Source organism: Podarcis gaigeae (assembly GCF_964106915.1).
Source record: "Podarcis gaigeae genome assembly, chromosome: 13".
NCBI lineage: Eukaryota > Metazoa > Chordata > Lepidosauria > Squamata > Lacertidae > Podarcis > Podarcis gaigeae.
In genome coordinates this window covers 7,236,708-7,256,784 of record NC_139689.1, presented here as the reverse complement: position 1 = coordinate 7,256,784, position 20,077 = coordinate 7,236,708, and the positions used below count along the sequence as shown (strand labels likewise).

The 20,077-nt window shown below is 51.7% G+C and overlaps 1 protein-coding gene across 4 annotated transcripts in view; it reads right to left on the bottom strand.

The window, feature by feature from the left end:
• Window positions 1-17,381, bottom strand: part of CDH24 (cadherin 24) — a 34,585-nt gene extending 17,204 nt beyond the window's left edge. Inside the window, exons 1-3 of one of the 4 annotated variants that reach the window (XM_083706674.1) lie at window positions 17,130-17,381; window positions 4,211-4,518; window positions 1,808-2,102 (exon numbers count right to left, since the gene is read on the bottom strand). In XM_083706674.1, coding sequence (XP_083562800.1) covers window positions 1,808-2,102; window positions 4,211-4,429 — 514 coding nt within the window. In that variant the 5' untranslated portion in view covers window positions 4,430-4,518; window positions 17,130-17,381. Of the gene's footprint in view, window positions 1-1,040; window positions 1,359-1,807; window positions 2,103-4,210; window positions 4,519-9,906; window positions 10,580-17,129 lie in introns of those variants that run through there. The other 3 variants (XM_083706676.1, XM_083706675.1, XM_083706677.1) reach the window with 3 other exon arrangements.
• Between the last annotated feature and the right edge of the window lie 2,696 nt (window positions 17,382-20,077).

Here is a 20,077-nt window from a genome sequence, read left to right as displayed (position 1 = left end):
AAGACGCTGAATGATGGAAGATTCAGGATACAGTGGTACATATGCTTCAGGTTACAGACTCCGCTAAGCCAGAAATATTACCTTGGGTTAAGAACTTTGCTTCAGGATGAGAACCAAAATCGTGCTCTGGCGGCGCAGCGACAGCAGGAGGCCCGATTAGCTAAAGTGGTGCTTCAGGTTAAGAACAGTTTCAGGTTAAGAACGGACCTCTGGAACGAATTAAGTACTTAACCTGAGGTACCACTGTATATAAAAGAAAGAACTTTTTCGTGCAGTGTTGAACTATGGAACGCTCTCCCACAGGAAGCAATGATGGCCACCAACTCAGATGGCTTTAAAAGAGGACTGGACAATTCATGGAGAAGAGGGCTATCAAGGGCTACCAGCCTCAGGGAGGGTCAGGTCCTGCAGGACTTTGGTGGGCATGGTGTGTAGCAGGAAATCTGGCATCTCAGGGGTAGGATAATGTCATGTGAGGAGTGCATCCTGGCTTCAAGTATGGTTCTGATTTGAATCATCATCTGGGGATGCCATTCACACACTTAAAAGCACACGGGGCCAACCCAAGATATTTGGGTGGCTCAGGAGGGCATCTAGAATAGCTCCCGCAATTTCACCTCAAACTTTTCCTCTGTGTTCTCTGTGAGCCTGGAGGAGGAGGAATTGGAGCACCCAGCAAAATGGGCAATCTCCCCCCATAATGTCCCCCCCAGGAAGAAACAGGAAGGGGAGGAACTTGTATTTCTGAGACTCTGCAGGCTCCTCTTCCCTCCTCCAGATTCCTTCATACGGACATAAGAACTACTTTGGTTGGCCCACATCCTGTTCTAACGGTGGCCAACCAGATGTCTGTGGGAAACATGGAAGCAAGATTCGGGCGCAACAGCCCTCTCCCATCCCATGGCTCCCCTCCTCTCTTGTGTGGGGAAGCAAGAAGACAATAAAAGGAGGGGTCCAGACATGGACATGTTCCAGATGCAGGAAGATGCAAGAGGCAACAGTGCATGGTCTGCCATATTTACACAAGGCCAACCCCACACCTGTGGGAAGCTTGCCACGCAGTGGCGTTGAGCTGTTCATGCTCTTACGTCCAGCCCAGAGGGGGACCCTGCCTGTGAGCTTCCTCTTCCTCCTTATTCTCTGTGTTGCCCCTTGTACGACTCAGGAAGGACTCATGCTCTGTGTTATGATACCAGTCATGGCTTCTCCCAAGGGATCCTGGGAACTTTGGTTTGCTCAGAGTCAGGAGAGCCGTTAGAAGACTCTCTCCCCCATAAGCAACACTTCCCAGAGTGGTTTACCGATCTCAAGGCCTCTTCCCAAGGAACTCTGGGAATTGTAGTTCCGTGAGGGGAATAAGCGCCTCCTAACAGCTCTCGGCACTCTTAACAAACTGCAGCTCCCAGAATTCTCTGGGGGAAGCCATGACTGCTTAAAGCAGCATCGCAACACTTTAGGGCGTGGAGGAGGCCTTAAGATTGGCTCTGTCTCCTGTCGTTTTCCATGCCTTCTGCCCTTCCAGCCCAAAGAGTGTCAGCTGCAGCAGGGTGGGAGACAGGGAGAAGAAAGGAAAGGTCCCAGCTGAGAGCTTGGAGGGCCCACCTCTTCCTGTGTGAGACAAGGGTTAAGATCCACCTGTGAGAGAGGACGTTGCATTCGACTTCGTCTTTTTTCTGTTTCTGTTTTTGTTTAAATTTGGCGGGTTGTTTTTTTTTATTGCATTAGGAAAAGGCCCAATAAAATCTTATCAAAAAGGGTACTCTGCAATGGGTCAGCTAAGGGCCACTAGTCAGGCCACTGAACTCACCCACGTTGCTCATTTCGGGCACAGTAGCGTGGTAAGGGCCATGGAGGAAGACCGGTGGGTTATCGTTGATGTCTTGGACTTTGATGATGAACTCAGACGGCGGCTCCAGAGGCCGGTTAGAGGCCCGATCCACAGCCTGAGCCAGCAACGTATACTGGGATTTCTCCTCCCGGTCCAAGGTTTTGGTGACGTGGATGTTGCCCGTTTTCTCGTCGATCACGAAGACCGTGCCGGCCCCCTCTCCGGTCAAGACGTACTTGATGCGGCCCTCGCCCCGGTCCACATCGGTGTGAAGCTGTCAGAGGAAAACGAGAGTTGAGACATGGAACTCTGTAAAAAAATATGTTTTAATCTATAACCCTAACACAGCCTTTGCCAACCATGAGTTTTGGAGCGCATCTGAGGCTAATGGGACCCGAATTAATCAGAACTGTAGCGCTGGAAGGGACTCGGAGGGTCATCTAGTCTAACCCCCTGCAACAGGGGAATCTCAACTAGATCTCAACATACACGACAGGTGAGCTGCTGGGAACTGTAGTCCAAAACCTCCCAAGGGCACCAGGGCGATGAACGCTGTCCTAATGTAAGGGATTGGGTGGAGGTGGTGGGAGCAGCGGCAATGAAACCGCTGGCGGTGATTGGCTGAACTGCCCTAATGCCAAGCGTTCCCTGGCTACCATTGGTTGACTTGCTCCAATCAAAGTGATGGGCTGGGCAGGTGGCCAAGGTTACTAAAGCTACTTTCACACCTTATGTTTAAAGTGCTATGATAAAACTTTATACCAGCCGTGGCTTTCCCCAAAGAATCCTGTGTGCTGAGAGCTGTTCGGAAGACCTCTTATTCCGCTCCCGAGGCTACATTTCCCAGAGTGGCGTAACCACCAATCTCTCTTCTCAGGAACTCTGGGAATTGTAGTACCTGTAACCGCCTACAATTCCCATAATTCCTTGGGGGAAGCCACACCTGTTTAAAATGGTATCATAACACTTTGACAGTATGGGGCGGAGGTGGCCTAACCAGCAAGACTGCTTTTTCATGTACAATAATCCAGTGTTCAAGGTACAATATATCTTGTGTGCCCACATCTTCAAGTGCGAGAATCTTGCCTTGCCAACTTGCTCATTTATTACTGTACTGCGCTTTGAGGCTGATAAATGCAGCGTATCTAAATTAGTTCCCAGCTCAGGTGCCATTCGAGCCAGGGACATCTTGACTGAAAGCCAGTCAGAAATGAATATTATATTGTTTCTGCATCCTGTGTGCAATAAATGGCTTTCAGTCTGGTTGTCTGGGGAAATTTTTTGTGTGTGTTTTTTGTTGTTTTTTTAGACATCATTTTCCCTGAGTCCGTTCCAGGAAGCTATTGTGCAGATGAGAATTCTGAAAAAAAGGCCTGAGCGCTTGCTTCCAAACGCAAAACTCCGCAATATTGGGGTGGGCTGTTAGGGCCTAGGGAAGGAGGGTCCAGGAATGAGGGAGAGAGGAGAAGGGCTGAGGCAGGAGCCTGAAAGGAGGAATAATAATAATAATAATAATTTTATATATATATATATATATATATATATATATATATATATATATATATATCCCGCCCTACCCAGCCGAACCCGGGCTCAGAGCGGCTAACAACAGTAAAAGTAACACAGTTTACATAAAATCATTATCAATTAATTGAAATACATTCTAAAATCAATTCAGAATAAAACCTCAAGGGGTTTAGGCAGGAGGAGTGGGGGACCTGTGGCCCTCCAGGTTGCCTGTGACTCCAGATCCCATCATCCCTGACCACTGGACATGCTGCCCAGGGCTTATGGGAGCTGGGTCCTAGCAAAATCTGCAGGGCCGCAGATTCCTCATTCGTGGCCACAAGTCTCTGTCAGAAGTTCAAAGCACTGCCGGAAACAGTGCTGCGGGAAATCTTATTGAATTCCCACCTTTTCTCCAGAGACCTCAAGGTAGCACCCATACGTCTCCCCCTCTCCATTCCCCCCCTCACAATAACCCTGTGGGATGGATTAGGCTGAGAGATAGCGACTGGCCCAAAGTGGACTTCATGGCTGAGGAGGAATTTGAACCCAGGTCCAGCGCTCTAACCACTACTCCGCACTGTCTCCCTCGCTTGGCACTTTGAAAGCGGCATTGCAGTCAGCTGATCCGCTGTGCCCAGGAAACATCCTTTGGGCTGAGACACACTCTTACCTGCCCCACACATAAATGATGTAGGGCAGGTAGCTTGGCTGAACCGGCCTTGCAAACCATGTCGCAAGGTCTGGTGGGCCCACCAATGAGGATCCATCCCTTTGCAGAAGTTAGGGTTGCACCCCCTAGGTCCAGGCTGCCCCTCGTTGCCTCTTCAGCCCTCCACGCCGGCCAGTGTGGGGCCAAGCCATCCTGCAGCTCACCCTCCCAATGAGGACGGGCTCTGGTCCGGCGTACTCCTCAATGACGAAGAACTGGTTCCAGACCCAGCTGCGACGGGACCTCATCAGCGGGCGCTCCCAGCGCTGAGACACGTTCCCCCGCAGAGACCCGGCTCTGGCCCCCTGGCTGGGCGGCATGAGGCGGCCTGCACAGCCGCAGCCTCCCAACCAGGCCAGCAGGAGCTGGAGGAAACTGGCCATCGCTCAGCCCCGCAGTTCAGTCCTCCTCCAGCGGGGGGTGCTGCTCATCTGTGTTGCCCATAAGGAACAGCTACCCCATCTGGGTGGATCTGGGTGCATGGGGGGCAAGGTGGGGGGAGAGAGAAGGGGAGAGAGAGAGGGAGAGAAAGACTAGATATCATTGCCAGTCAGATGCATTCTTCCAATCACGTACATCACCATCCACTCCTGTCCAGAATAAATGGCTGATTCATGCAGATAATAATAATAATAATAATAATAATAATAATAATAATAATAATTTTTTATATCCCGCCCTACCCAGCCGAAGCCGGGCTCAGAGCAGCTAACAACAGTAAAAGTAACACAGTTTACATAAAATCATTATCAATTAATTGAAATACATTCTAAAATCAATTCAGAATAAAACCTCAAGGGGTTTAGGCAGGAGGAGTGGCGGACCTGTGGCCCTCCAGGTTGCCTGTGACTCCAGATCCCATCATCCCTGACCACTGGACATGCTGAAAATGGCTGATTCATGCAGATAATCCATAAAGACCACCGTTCCTCTTCCTTTCTCCGATTCCCATCCAATTGTGCCAGAGTTATTTATTTATTACGGCATTTGCAACCCCCTTCCCCTCCAAGGAGCCCACTTCTGTCTTGAGTGGGGGTCAGCCTAAGGCAGTTTCCCTCAACCTCGGCCCTCCAGATGTTTTTGGCCTACAACTCCCATGATCCCTAGCTAGCAGGACCAGTGGTCAGGGATGATGGGAATTGTAGACTCAAAACATCTGGAGGGCCGAGGTTGAGGAAGCCTGGCCTAAGGGGTGGCAACTAACTCAAGGTCACCCCACAAGGGCAGATCCCCAGGTCTACCAACTGCAACCTATGAGTCAGAGATATCCAAAATCCTTCCCAGCCTTCTGAAGAGACCCAGACACCAGATCTACGAATGATAACTGATGACAGGTAGACCAGGAGACACATCCACACTACCAAACACTGTATCCAAATGGCGTAGAGGTCTTCCCATTGCTAGCCCAAATCCATCCTAGCCTCCCGGATCCCTTCTCAAGGCAAGCTGGCCAACGTTGCCCGCAATCCTACAGGACTTCTGGAGAAACTGCCCTCCTGCTGGATCTAACCAATGGGCTCCAAATTGGACTTGGGGGGGGGGGACCGTCTGCCAGGGATTCGAACCCTGGTCTCCCAGGTCTTGGTCCAACACTCTAAGCCCTACACCACACTGCCTTTCTTCAGGGAAGGGCGAAGCCAAGGCAAGGGAGCCGCCTGGGCCACACTCTGCACGTCTTCGGGTGCACACTGTGCTTGCACCGCCCGACGCAGCAAACGATCAAGTCGAGAGGCAATCTTTGGGCTCGCGCTCCACTGCGGATGCTGCTCGGCTGGCGCGTGAGCTGAGAACCTCATCCCAGCATCCTCTATTCTTATTGATTTGCAATATTTGCGGACTACCTCCTAGCTAGGATACTCCGGGCGGTTTAAAACAGGACTGGGGAAACCTGTGGCCCTCTGGATTTTGTGACTAGTATGGCTCACCATCAGGGAACAATGGGAACCAGAGTGCCACAACATTCGGAAGGTCGTGGGTTCCCCACCTCTCGGTTCACAGTAAACATTAAAATTATACGAAGGCAGGAATCGGAAATCTAAGAACAAAACCAGTATCACAGGTGCTTGCGGGTTCTTCGGATCAACCCTTGGTTTCCTAAACTACTCCACAGGTGAAACTCAGCTGCTTCTGGCGGCGGAGAGGAAGAAAAGGCTCATTTAATGGAGACAGATTTACCTATTATGGGTACCAGAAGGCCAGTTCAGCACTGGGTAAATCGGTCCCACTGGAGGTTATACTACTTATGCGTGACGACGGAGATGGGTCGTGGCTCAGTGACAGAGCATTTGCTCTGCATACAGAAGGTTGCAGGTTCAATTCCTAGCATCTCCAGGTAGGGAGAGGCTGAAACCCTAGAGAACGGCTGCCAGTCCGTGCAGGCAACACTGGCCTAGTTGCTCTGACTCAGCATAAGGCAGCTTCCTAGGTACTACTCCTTCTGACCCAGGACCTCAAACTCTGGGTCTTTCTTTGCCTAGGGTGTCAGCCTGCCACAAATCATAGAATCGTACAGCTAGAAGAAAAGTCCACTGCCTTCTGAGCAAGCTGAACTGTCAAACAGCACTTATTCCTAACGTTTAAGTCGCAACCTAGTCCGGGTAGCTTCAGGATGCTGGGTGACGTAAGCTGTACTCGTGAAAGTTACATCCACCGACAAGGGTGTCAGCCTAAACACAGTTCTGGGGTCTGACTCAGGAACGGGAAAGAATGAATGGGGAGGAAGAGGGCCGGCCCTATCATTGGGCGGAGAAAGGAGAATGCCTCAGGGGGCAGGTGCGGAGATCCTCCACCTCTGCTTCCTGGAGCTTCCTTCCGAAGGCCCCCTCCATGTTGCTCTCTGTTGGAGGACCAAGCTGTGCAGGCGACATGGGCCAGCCCAGCATCCCTAAAATAGTCTGCTGCCTTCGGGTTGTCAGGAGGATGCTATTTCCGTTGCTGGCACTGAAGTCAGCTCAGCTGGAGTGGGGAGGGGCGCCATCTTGTCCTTCGCCTCAGGCGGCAAAACGGCTTGGACCAGCCCTGAGGTCAACGAGGGCCCCTAGGTCATGAAGAAGGGGCCGCAGCTCAGCGGGAGAACATCTACTTTGCAGGCAGGCGCTCCCAGGTTCAAGTCCCGGTGTCTCCAGGTACAGGGAGAGAGCCTTGCCTGGAACCCTGAAGAACTGCTGCCCAGTTTGTTTAGGCAATACAGTGGTTCCTCGGGTTACGAACTTAATTTGTTCCAGAGGTTCATTCTTAACCTGAAGCACCACTTTAGCTAAAGGGGCCTCCCGCTGCCGCCACGCCGCTGGAGCACAATTTCTGTTCTCATCCTGAAGCAAAGTTCTTAATCTGAGGTAATATTTCTGGGTTAGCGGAGTCTGTAACCTGAAGTGCCTGTAACCTGAAGCGTATGTAACCCAAGGTACCACTGTAGAGCCATTTTGTTGCTCGGGTCTGTGGGGTTCGCTCCTCTTTCCCGCCTGGGGAAGCCCCGAATCATTCACAAAGCACCCCTTGGGTGCAGCCATCTTTCCACACCCACAAAACCACTAGGGCCTCCTCGTGGAGTTCCTAGTTGCCCACCATCCAGAGTCTACCACCCGCACGTGTACCCCCGATGCGAAATGTTCCGACCATCCACACATTTCCAAGCTCCGTTTTTCCTCCATGCACCCACCCCTTTCCCCCTTCCTCCTCTCCCCACACGTCCCTCTTTAAACCACCCATCCATCTCCTGCAGCACCCGCCCACTATTCATCCATCCGTCCACAGAGATCTTCAAATATGCCCATCGCTCCATCCACCTGCCCATCACCAACCTGTCCAAAGACAGCACTTAACTATTCATCTAAGCCATCTGCCCGTCCGTCCATCCATCCATCCATCCATCCGTGCAGATTATTTATCTATGCATCCGCCTGTGCCTCCCTCTCTCCTTCCTTCCCCGCATCTTCTCTCCCTCTTGTTCTCACTCCCTGCCCCCCCCCCACAACACACACACTCCTGGTGTCTCTGTTCTACATTCCCCTCAGGTCCTGCTCCCCAGCCTGCCCTGCAGACGAGAGAGGACAGATGATGGATGGAGCGAGAAATGGACAGACGGAGAGATAAACGCAGTTGCAAGGAAGGGCAGAACGAGACAGAGATACCGCCTCGTCCTGTTTTGTGTAGGGATATATATATATATATATAACGTACACTCTGGGGTTAATTCGTTGTCGTCCCCCGACAACCTACCCAGTGGGATCTAGCGGTGGAAATAGGCAGGAGGAGCCGGGGGCCAGGAAAACTTGATGGCTCCTCAGCAAAATATTTCGGCCACGTTTGCCTCTGTGCTTAAAACCTCTGCCATCATTGACTTGGGCCACCGCGGAAGCCCTGAGGCCTTGTCCTCTTTCTTCTAGGACCCTTGGCCACGCTAGGGGGATAATAGCAGGGCAGTCAGGGTACCCTCTTCACTTAACCCTCTGCAATATTTTGCCTGGCTACCTGCCTGCCTTCCCAGTCCTTGCTTTCGAGAGGGTGGGGGACAGATGCCAGGACCCAGAACTGCCTGGAAGGGGCATCCTCTGACCTGGAAGCTCTCGTCCTCAGCCCTCGATGTGGGAAGACTCTCTGACCTCAGGATCCTGCGGCAGTCGGTCAGTTGCTCCCGCAGGAAGCTGTGAGGAGGGCCACTGACTTGGATGGCTATAAAAGAGGATCAGGCAAATCTGTGGGAGGATTCGGCCATCGACAGCTACGAGCCGTAACAGCTGTCTTCTGCAGCATGTTTCTGGGAATCTCAGGAGGTGGAGAGTGTTTTGGTGCTCAAATCCTGCCTCTGGGTTTCCTCCCGGGACATCTGGTTCACCACTGTGAGATCAGGATGCTGGACTAGACGGGCCACTGGCCTGATCCAGCAAGGTCTTCTTATGCTCTTAAGGGAGATGCATTCTGCATCTGCTCTGGGGAGCCCTTGTTTTGCTCTTGCTTCATAACCTCAAGGGATAAGCTCTGCCATTGGCAACTAGTGCTAGGGCTGAGCTCCACCACAGACCCTTCCTTCCTTCCTTCCTTCCTTCCTTCCTTCCTTCCTTCCTTCCTTCCTCCCTCCCTCCCTCCCTCCCTCCCTCCCTCCCTCCCTCAGTTTTGTTGCTCCTTCTTCCACAACCTGGGAGCTTCCAGACTGTCACTGCTTTCAAGTGGGATTCAACCACATACCAGCAAATTTAGGCTGCATGCTTAAAGTTGACTTGGCCCTCTTGTACTCAAAACCCTGTCGATACAGTATATATATCCTGCCGTGAGCTGCCCTAAGATCTTCGGATGAAGGGCAGAATACAAATTTAACCAAGAAAGAAATGAGAAACCCACTTTCCCCAAAAGATCCAACTTTTCACGACATGGAAAGTGCAGGGGTAACAGTGGCTTTGGCGCAAAATCATCTAACCTCCCCAAAAACAAACGGGGACGAACGCTCACTAAATGGCCAACGTTGCCTCGCTTCCCCGTGAACAAATCAGGACGAAATGCGCAGTGCACAGGTCGTCCGGAAGCGCCCCGGGTCTCCCCACCTCTCTGTATTTCTTTTGCTCAGCCGGCATCTGCATTCTCTGCCTTTCTCACAGTTTTTTTCTCCCTCCTCTCTCTCGCCTTCCTTGTTAGCGGTTTCCCTCTGAGGCCTTCGTTCAACCCAATTAACCTGCGGGGCAGTTGGGCCCAACTGCGGCCTGACCTGCTTTAACCTTTCGAGCGTGATCCAGAAATGCAGTTAATAAATTTTTCCTTTCTTTTTTTTTAAACACCCCCCCCCCGCTTTGCCCTCCAGTGGCGCCCTCTGTTGAAACTGGCACGAAGATCTGGTCCCCAGTTCCTCCTCCCTCCTCGTCCTCCTCACCATACCGGGGCCTAATCGCTGTAATTCATTCAGAGCGACAACTGATTCAGTCACTTGGCTTCTCCTTATTGATCGGAAATGAAGATAAACAGCGAGGAAATGAGCAGGGGGGGGGAGGGGAATGGGAGGCTGAGAGTGTGTGTCCAGCAGGTGCTTTCTCAAGAAGCAGCCCGCCCCGGATTTAATTTGAGATGGCGGCAGAGGGAGAGAAAAGGCTGGGCTTTACTCCTGCTGAGCAGGCACTCTCTCTGGCCTCAGCCCCCATTTTCAGTAGCCAAATGCAGCCCTTGGGCAATACAGGCTGTGTGGCTCAGTGGCAGAGAATCAGCTTTGCACGCAGAAACTCCCAGGTTCGATCCCAGCCTGGGGGTGTCTCCCTGCCTGACACCCTGGAGACCCACTGCTGCCAGTCAGTGTAGGCAAAACTGCACTCGGTGGGCCGAGGGTCTGGCTCAACGTAAGGCAGCTGGCCGTGCTCCTGTAAGCAACTTGTTCGATTCAGGCACGAACCCAACAGCCGCTGCCTCTCTCAACCGCTTTTGGTAATGTAGATCAGGGGTCAGCAACCTTTTTCAGCCGTGGGCCGGTCCACCGTCCCTCAGACCATGTGGTGGGCCGGACTATATTTTTTTAAAAAAAAATAATGAACAAATTTCTATTCCCCACAAATAACCCAGAGATGCATTTTAAATAAAAGGACACATTCTACTCATGTAAAAACACGTGGGCCAGATTGAGAAGGCCAATGGGCCGCATCCGGCCCCTGGGTCTTAGGTTGCCTACCCCGGTGTAGATTATACAATCGTAGAGTTGGGAGGGACCCTGTGGGTCATCTAGTCCAACCCCCTGCAATGCAGCCATCTCATGCGAGGATTTGAACCTTCAGCCTTGGCATTATCAGCACCAAGGGATTGTGCTGGTAGAGCATCCGGTTTGCAGGCAGAAGGTTGCAGGTGAAATCCCCGATGGCATCACTGAGGAGGGCTGGGAGAGACATCTGACTGCAGCCTTGGAGAAATGCTGCCAGTCAGTGCAGGCAATACTAGATAGACCAGTGGTGTGACTCTAGCGCAAGGCAGCTTTCTATTCCCCTATAATTCCAAGGCACCAAAGTCAAGTTTCCTTCCCTGCCCTCAGAGGAGTCCCAAGTCGTCGCCTGCTTCCTGCAAGTGGAGACCAAGAGTGAAAAACTCGACCCTGGAGGGCCTCTGAACATGTGCAGAGTTCTCTCCCTTCAAAAGGCTACAAATTGCCAATTGGGAAAAATTCCTACCATGCCCCTTGCGGTGACAGACCGAAGTCCATAGCAAAGTCAAAGACCTACCTAAAGCATACCTAAAGGGAGGGAGGGTGGGAAAACGTGAGGGCTAGCCGGCGAAAAGAGGGCAAGCCCCCTCTGCACCGGCCCTAAATAGGGCAGACCTGGCCGGGATTCCCCTGTTCTCGCGGGGGCTGAAACCAGCCCCCGCTCACGTGGGGGTGGGCGTGAAGCCCGCAACCCCACCTCCTGGGCAGGCCGGAAGTGGCTTTGCCACAAAAATCTCTCCGTGTGTTCGAGGCTACAGGGGTGTAACTGCAAGGGGAAGTATTTCAGAGACTGATCTCTTTCACGGGCCTAAAACTAGGTGAGGCCTGGCTCAAACTTAGCCCAACTTTTCATGCCCCATCTCACGTCTTTTTTTCTCAGTTTTGTGGGCTGGCCTGCCCCCTTCTGCCCACCGACCCTGCGGACAACTATGGCGTTCAGAACACTATTTCCCAGAAGCCTCTGCGGCCTTGCAAGGCGCTGCAGGGCAAAACCCTCGGACCTCATTGTGGCGTGATCGTTTCAAGACCAAGCCCTGTGGAGAAGGAGGAATATGCTGAATTATCTTTCCCCAAGGGACAACTTATGTGGCTTTCCCAGTATGGTTGGGCTCCGAAATCCAGCCGTCCCCAGCCAGCAGGCCAATCGATGGTGGGGGATTGTGGGAGCTGAAGCCCAGGAGGGGGTGGGCGCCAGGAAATGGCTTGAACTTTGGGACTTTTGCATTTTTAAAAAAAGTGCTCTGGCGTGGAGCTACAGTTCTTTTGCCGTACAACCTAGAGGGTCTTCCTGTTCCCCTTGCTCTAAGAAGTGGCGGTTTCCTCCCAAGTATTTTAAAAGGGTGTCAGAAAGAAGACGGAGAGTATGCCGCATCTGCTGAGGGCGAGGATAAGAAGAAACAATTTTAAATTACAGGAAGGCGCATTTAAGATCTGAGAGATCTGAGGGCTGGGGAGAGGCAGGATGGAAAAGCCCCCCTTTCTAATTTCAAAAGCAGATCAGCGTGGAGCAACCAACTTGGGGAGGGCCGGCGGGGAGAGATAGGATTTTCACCGTTGCAGGTTTCTCAAGAAGCCAGCAAGGCACAAAAGCTCAGGTCTAAGCTTCTAGTCAGCACCGCATTTTCCCAGAGGCAACTTGCGCTGTCCCACAACAACGACATCTCCTCCCTTCGCTTTTCCCTCAGTGTTACCGATTCAGCCCAAAAGTTGCCTGAGCACCAGCCTCAGGTATCCATTTACAAAAAGTAGGACTTGATTCCTTTCCAACCCCCTTCCAAATTTCCCGTTGTCTGTAATTTGACTGAAAAGACCCGGCTCTCTTCACTCCTTTGCCCTGCATTAGTTGCATTCACACATGCAGGCACGTATCCGGCCTCTCAGGCGCCTAGCTCAGTCGGCAGAGCATGAGACTCATAATCTCAGGGTTGTGGATTCGAGTCCCGTGTCAGGCAAAAGATTCCTGCATCGCAGAGGGTTGGACTAGTTGACCCTCACGCCCCTTTCTTCCAATTCCACGATTCTATGATTATATCACACAAATAACTCAAGAGGGTCTCAGAGGATCTGCTGTCGCGCGTGAAAAGACACGCCGATGCCACTCTCTTGTTCCCTGAGCCTGGCTAACAAACCCAGAGTAATGACCATTCGCAGGTTGTTACCACAGGTCAGAATTAGCTCCGGCAAAACACACATTTCAAGGGCGCCTGGGGTGTGCGTGGTAGCAGCACCCATTTCCCACCAGAAAAAGGAGGCTAATGAAATAAACATGCTAGGAAGCTGCAGGAGTTTCGTTTCCTACTTTTTACATTTCCCTAGACAGGCATCTTAAGACAGATGTCCGAAAGCAACCCCAAGCTGCATTAAAAAATAATAAAAAAATGTTAGCTTACAAGTGGGTCAAGTCAAATACATCTAAACTCCCTCCACGGGAGCCAAAAGCTGACCGGCCAACCACAAATCTGGGCAGTCAAACAGGCACAGAGGCAGACCATTGTAAAGTTTCCGTTTCATAAATTTTGGAACGCTTCCCAAGATGTGTGTGATGTCCAGAGCCAGCCTCAGATATTTTGCCACCTGAGGCAAAACAGCTAAGCTGCTTCTCTCCCGCCCAGGCCTGGCAAGATTCAGGCCGGCAGATCCAAAATGGCGCTTAGTTCCTGCCGCTGAGCCGCTAAAATTATACCACCAAGGGGGTACGTTTGGGATGGAAATTGCCCCAAAAAGATAAGCCCTCAAATTGTGTCCCGGTTCTGCCGCCTAAGGTGATGACTTTTGATCTGGCCCAGCCCAGGACAAACAGAAAGAAAACACGGAAATCGCTCTCTGGGATTACTTTAGCAACACAACCCTCTTTTTGTTTGCACAACTGGGGTGGTTCAAACGACAGTATGCTTCACATACCATCCCCCCAAAAAACTATTTTCAATGTGCTTTTATATAAAGTGGCAGCTGTTATCTGTGCCAATGATTGAAGAAAGGGATGACAGGATAGTCAATACAGAATAAATATTAGTGATTTTGCGTATGAAAATATATTTGAGGAAGCTGCCTTCTACCGAATGAAACTTATTTGTCCACTTTATCATGTTTAGCCTCCTCTGACTGGCCACGATCCACCATCTTGTTATTATTAAATTTATTATGATTATGTAACTGGAGACATCAGGGATCGAACTTTGGACTTTCTCCATGCAAAGCGAATGCTCTGCCAGTGAGCTACAGATCCTCATTTTGCGGGGTTAAAGGAAGGCACTCGCATGCTCAAATGTGCTAGGAGGTTTGAACTTCTGTGGGTACAATAGCTGGTTGTGGCTCATGACGGTTGAGGGGAAAGGCACTCTGCCAATGTTCAGAGCACATACTGCTTTTTTATTATTTCCCCGCGTCCCAAGGCTAGATCCCAGCACTCCAAAATATCTCAAGCATTAAGACCAGGTAATAATTCAAATTTTTGTTTAACAAGGATGCTGACAGCACCTTTTAGTCCTGGAATCTGTCACTTGCAAATTTTGTGAATGTGGCCCAGAAAGAAGCAAACAGGCAATTATTATGTTTCTTGTGATCAAATGTACATTCTTGTTTTCGTTTAACTTACTACAGATCTGGGAAGTGTTAAGACACCGGCTTGTTTTTGTTTTTAAAAAGGAGACAACACGGAAATGTGGATTCTAATAGGCACCAGGGAGTATGATTATGGGATCAGGGGGTGATACTTATTCCGGATTAATTAATCCAGATTGAAAGACTGATCAATCTGATACACACCCTCATCTCCGTTAAGTGATTTTGAGCCAGCGCACCCACACATAGTGTGCTCCCTGCCTGCCTGTCCTTCAGAGAGTTGCCAACTGCTTCCCTGTTCCCCAGCTCCTGTGTTTTTGACATTATCCCATTGCTCAGAAACGTAGCCTGCTAAAAAGCGTTTTTTTCTGGCTTGGAGATCAGGAGATGAGAATAGCTTTACCCTGCCTAATTTCTCCTCAGATCAGACTGCCGTTAAAAGCCCAAGGGGCAAGAGCAGTATGATAAAGGTGGCACCTCTTCTAGGACATAAGGAAAGATGAACCTAAAAGACTAGGTCCCTGTTCATTCATGCCCCACTGATTTAAAAGTGCTTGCATTTCTTTCTATGCAAAAAGCAAAAAAAAAAAGGGGGGCAGAGACATATATAAGTATCTCACTTATTACTTCGCTGTTTAAATGCCAATTTCCAGTAGCCTCTGTAACTGTAAATCTTGTATCCCAGATTTCCTAGATGCCATTAAAATAAATCAGGGGCTCCGAATGAGGCTCTAAGCTGGGACCAAGGCTGGTTGTGTTTGTTTTAATTCCCCGCTGCTTCCTCCTGAAAGTGATGCCCTCCTCCCCAGTCCTCTCCACCCCACCCCTTCCTTCATTTATTCCTTCTCCCCCTCCAGGCAGGCTCTCTCTCTTTCCTCCCTCTCCCCTCCCCTCCTGCCCAAATCTAAGCGGATTTTTTAGGATTAGTTATTCCCAGACCCTGGGAGAATAAACCCAGCAAATCTTATTTCGCCTCGTCAGAAAATTGACTCCAAGAGAAAGCGGGGTGGGGGGTGGGGGTAATGCAGCCCTTAGTGGTGGGGAGGGAAATATAATGAGGAGGGGGGCATGATGGACTTGCGGGGGGGGGGGCAGATTCCCCCTGAAACTAGAAGTCCAAAAAGATATTGGGTAGGTTGTTCTTTTGAGAAGCCACAAGCGAATTTGGTTAGAGTCAAACTGGGTGTAGATAATGTTGGGGGTGACTGGGCCTCTGAAGTACAGTTGGACAGTGGTCTTCTGGGGGACCCTGGCACCCCAGTTTTACGATTCAGTGTGTTCCTATAAATGAAAAACCTTTCAGTAGGTAGAGTGGGGGCAGAGTTAGGTCCGAAATGGAGACCTTGAAGTACTGGTCAGGACCAAAGCTGGGATTTATTTATTTATGGTTTTGAGGGGAGAGGGAATCGGGTCTGAAATTGAACCTGAGGAGCAATAATCGAAAGAGTGAGGCCAGAACACCAGGGGTTTGGCGTGGGAGGAAGAGGTCAAGGGCCCTGGGGAGTGAGCATGGCGACAGGTAATCCAGGAAGGAACAGCATTCATTTAAAGATCAGGGGGCAGCTTTCGGGGGCTGTGGGTCAGGAGGACCAAGGTGCATTGAGGAATGCTGAGGATTATTGGGGGGGGGGGAATAATGGGCTGAGACGGGAGACTGAGGCCAGAGCCACCCCAAATCTATAGCCACCCCATAGCCCTTGTGGGGTACCTACGACACTTGAAGAGGGGGTGAGCTGATGCTGATGCATCAATGAATTTGGGGAGGGGGCTGTCATAAAATGCCTTGTAGGGGGTCTCTCCAGATCTGGGTGGATTTGGGGGGGCTGTGGGTCAGGTTTCAGCAACCCTCACCATAGCCCTCCCTCTCCTGGGAATCCTTGTGGGGCGGGAGGCTGAGGTGGGGGGGGTCCTGATTTATCTCCATCTCCCCCCCTCCCTCGGTCATGCCAGCAGGTGCCCCCCCTCTTTTTCCAGCCTCCCAATGCCCCCCGCAATCCTTTCCCCCGCGCTGCAGTCTTAAGACTCCCGGGGTAGATTTACAACCCAGGGCTGCGTGAGTGAAATTCCTAATGAGGCGCCTCGGAATCGCGGAATGAGACAGGCAGAAAGAAAGAAAGAGGGGAAGAGAAAACGGGGGGTGGGGGGAAGAGAGAGAGAAGGAGGGAGAGAAAGGCGAGAGCGCGTCTGTTTGGGGAAAGGGGGGGGGTCCCTCGCCGTCCCAGCCTCCCCTCCCAGACGGGAATCCCGCCAGCCACAACATTTGTCACAATCAATACGGAATTCTCTCCGGAACGAAGGAACGAAAAAGCCCGGCGGACGGATGAGTGCGGGCGCCGCTGGCTCCCCATCGCTTTCCCCCCTCCTCGCTCCCGTCACGTCCCTAATCAAACTTTGATCCCCGACTCCCCCCGGGAATAGGAGGGGGGGGAAACACACACATATACACAGCTGGGGCTGGAAAGAAGGAATGAGAAAGTGGGAGGGACGGAGAAGTGCAGGATGGAACCGCCCCCCCCACCCCAAATAGAATTCTACATATTTTGCCTTTTTATCAATTAGTGATTCCCGCGCTCCTCCCATGCCCTGGAGCCAGGTCTAGAAACAGCCCCCTCCCCAAATAATATTATTAATATTAATAATATAACATTTTGGGGAAAGAATGGATAAAGATGGGGGGAACTGAGCTCTTGTAGGGAAGTGGGGTGGGTTGTAGGGTTCGCCCGCACTCCGTCCCCCTCACGCCACCCCCACATTTTGCCACCCCCCTCTTCTTGTGGGTACCCTCTGGGGGCTCCACCCCTCTATCCTTCTTCTCCCTCTGCCTCCCCCCCACCCCAAAAGTGAAGGGAACCTACCTGAGTCGCTGGGAGTCCGGGAAAAGGGGTTAAGGAAGGAGGGAACGAGACAGAGATGTAGAAGGAAGGGGGGAGAGAGGAAGAGAGAGAAAGAGGAGGGAGGTAGAAGAGAAGAGAGAAAGAGAGAGAGAGAAGCAAAGGGCGAGAAGGAAGACGGGAGCGCAGCAGGACCAGCGACAGAGAGATGCAGGGATGCTCCTTCTGCAGAGATGCTCGTCTGATCCTCCCCCCTCCCTCCCTCGTCTTTCTCAGCTACTACTCACGCTCCCCCCTCCCGCCAGGGTGGTCTGAGCAGAGGGAGAGAAATAATGGAGAGGAAGAGATAAGAGCCCCCCCCCGAAAAAAACAATTGAAAAGCGCGACCCCCCCTCTGCCTGGCACTGCGACAATGTCTGCCCCCAAACCCTGACCCACAGAAACCCCTGACAGCCATGCCACTGTCCCAGTCCTGGACCCCTAGAAGCCTTCGACTAAGACTCCCCCCACCCCAATTTTCTGAACTCTCTTCAACCCCCACCCCAATAGTGTCCTCCCTCCTGGTCTAAAAGGTGTCTCTCCCCCCTCCCAAGAATTGGGGGTCCTCAGTCCTGACTTGAAGACCCCTCCTCAGAATTGCTGGTATCCTTCCACTCTACTCCCCCCCCCAAAAAAAATCTCCTTTCCTGTCCCGGCACAAATCTAATTATTTATTTCATTCCCCCACCTGCTACTTGTCAATTCTTGCTACCCTCCACCCCACTCTTAAACTCTGCTGCCCCCCAATTGACTCTCAGAACCCCCCCCCCAAAATAGCCCCACACACACAGTGCCTGGTCCATAGTTTATATCCAACCTTCAGCCTTGCCCCCCCACCCCACTCTACAGGACTAGGTTCGCCTCTACTTCTGACCCACAGAGACCGCTAATCCCCACATCAATTAACCTAACCTTAGTCCAGACCCATCATTTGGGACTTAATCCAGCATTCTTTACAATACATTTTTCAATTCTGCCCTAAAACTGCCCCCAATGCCTGCTGAGCCCCCCACAACCAGCATCTATACTCAAAACCAGCTCAAAATCCCATGTCACCCCCCATTTTGGCATACTGGGGAGCCAGCCTCCAAATATAGTGTTCCCCTGACTTGACACCGCAGACCTCCAACGTGTGCTTCTCTTGAGCCAGGCTTAGCCCCAGAATCGGTTTTCAACATCCGGGAAAATGGGAACAAGCTGGACAAGAGTGCCTCTGAGCATGTGCAGAGTGTGCTCGGCCTTCCTCACTAGGTAACAACCCCCAGACATAACATGTGGAGAGGTAAGCGGAGAGGGGGCTTCTGTGGCAAAACCGAAGGCCGCCTCCCCTGGTAGCCTTGATCCCCAGCACCTCTTTGGAGATCTATCCAATGCAGGACAAGGTGTCTTGAACCCGAGCCCTGCTCCCAAGTCTTTCAGCTCTGCCTCCCAGCTCTGCCCCCAGCCTCTTCCCTCAGCCAGAATACCCCACCTGCTGCGTGCGAACCCCCCCACCCCACCCGAAATGAATTGTTTGGCTGCAATTGCATTTTAATGAGCTCTTGAATATTTTAAGGGACTGGGAGAGGTGAGGGAGGCAGAAATTTGGCCTATTTGGGAGGGAGCGGGAGCCAAGGAAAAATGGCGGGGAGTTGGGAAGGGGGTGGGCACCCGTGATGCTTGTGAACACCCCACCCGACCCCCACCCTCTCCTGCAGCCAGGATCTTGGAAAGCGGGGCTCCCAGAAACCTCCCCACCCCACATTTCTGCCCCCACCTCCTCAACCCATTCTCTTGTTCCCTGAATTATTCACGAGAAGGAAACTTTGTGAATTCCTAATGAGGGCTCATTTTAAAAAATTGATAGTGGGGCTTGCGCTCCCGCGGACTGCCAGGCAGAACGAAAGAGGGGGGGTCCTTGCCACTGCCACCCCCCTTTGCCCAAATCCAGAAGAGGGGGAATCAGAGAACGGGATCAGCGTGGGAATGCTGCCGCTCAAAAATCAACACAGCTCAGAAGAAGGAATGAGGGAATTGGGGGCCCCCAACAAAAGTGGGGGAGAAGAGAGACTCGGGGTGTGCAGGGTGGTTGAGGTGGAAGATTGGGCTATTTGTGGGTCAGGATTGGGGTTTGTGGTGCAGAGATGGGGCTTCAGGGATGTCCTTGGAATCTGGGGGGCTTGAACTTTGGGGTGCTGCGTGGCTCAGGCCTGAAAGGCATCAGGTGATTTGGGGGGGCACAACGGCAGGGAGTGGGGTGGGGCTGGGGGGGGCTGCGAGTCACGCTCATGGAGGCCCAGTGAGGCTGCTGGCGTATTCATTATTGGTCTGCTTTTAACGATCGATTGAGGTTTAATTAACTGGCTGCGATTATTTGAGGGAATTTAAATAGCGTAATTAACCCGGCGGGGGAAACTGGGCTCTCTGCTGTTGAGGAAGGCTGAGGAAGAGGCTTCTGGATGGGGGCGGTGTGGACTGAGGAATGGGGGGAGAGGGGGGCAAACCCCAAATATTTGGAGAGGGCAAATCCATTTGAGGTGTGTGTGTTCAGAGCTGAATCAACCCATTTCCTGCCAGTGTTTGCAGTCTGGGAAAAATGGGGGTCATTTCGGTTCCTTCCTCACCACAGTTTTTTTGTGGGGGTCTTGTGGTCAAGCTCTACTTCCCCATAAGTGGACTAAGAGGAAGTGTGTGTGTGTGTGAGAGAGAGAGAGATTAAATATATTAAGCAAAAGCCCTGAAGTTTAAAAAAGGGAGAAGACTTTAAAAAACCATTGTCAGCACACCAGGCTGGGGCTAAAAGCCACCCCCCCCCAAAAGTGTGGGGCTGGTGAGCAACTTATATGGGGGGCCAGGGACAAGTTTGAGGAGTTGCACTGGTCAGAGTAGAAAGGCGAATTTTGGGTGTGGGTCTTTCCAGGGGTGTTTAGGTGGTGAGAGTGGATCATGGTAGG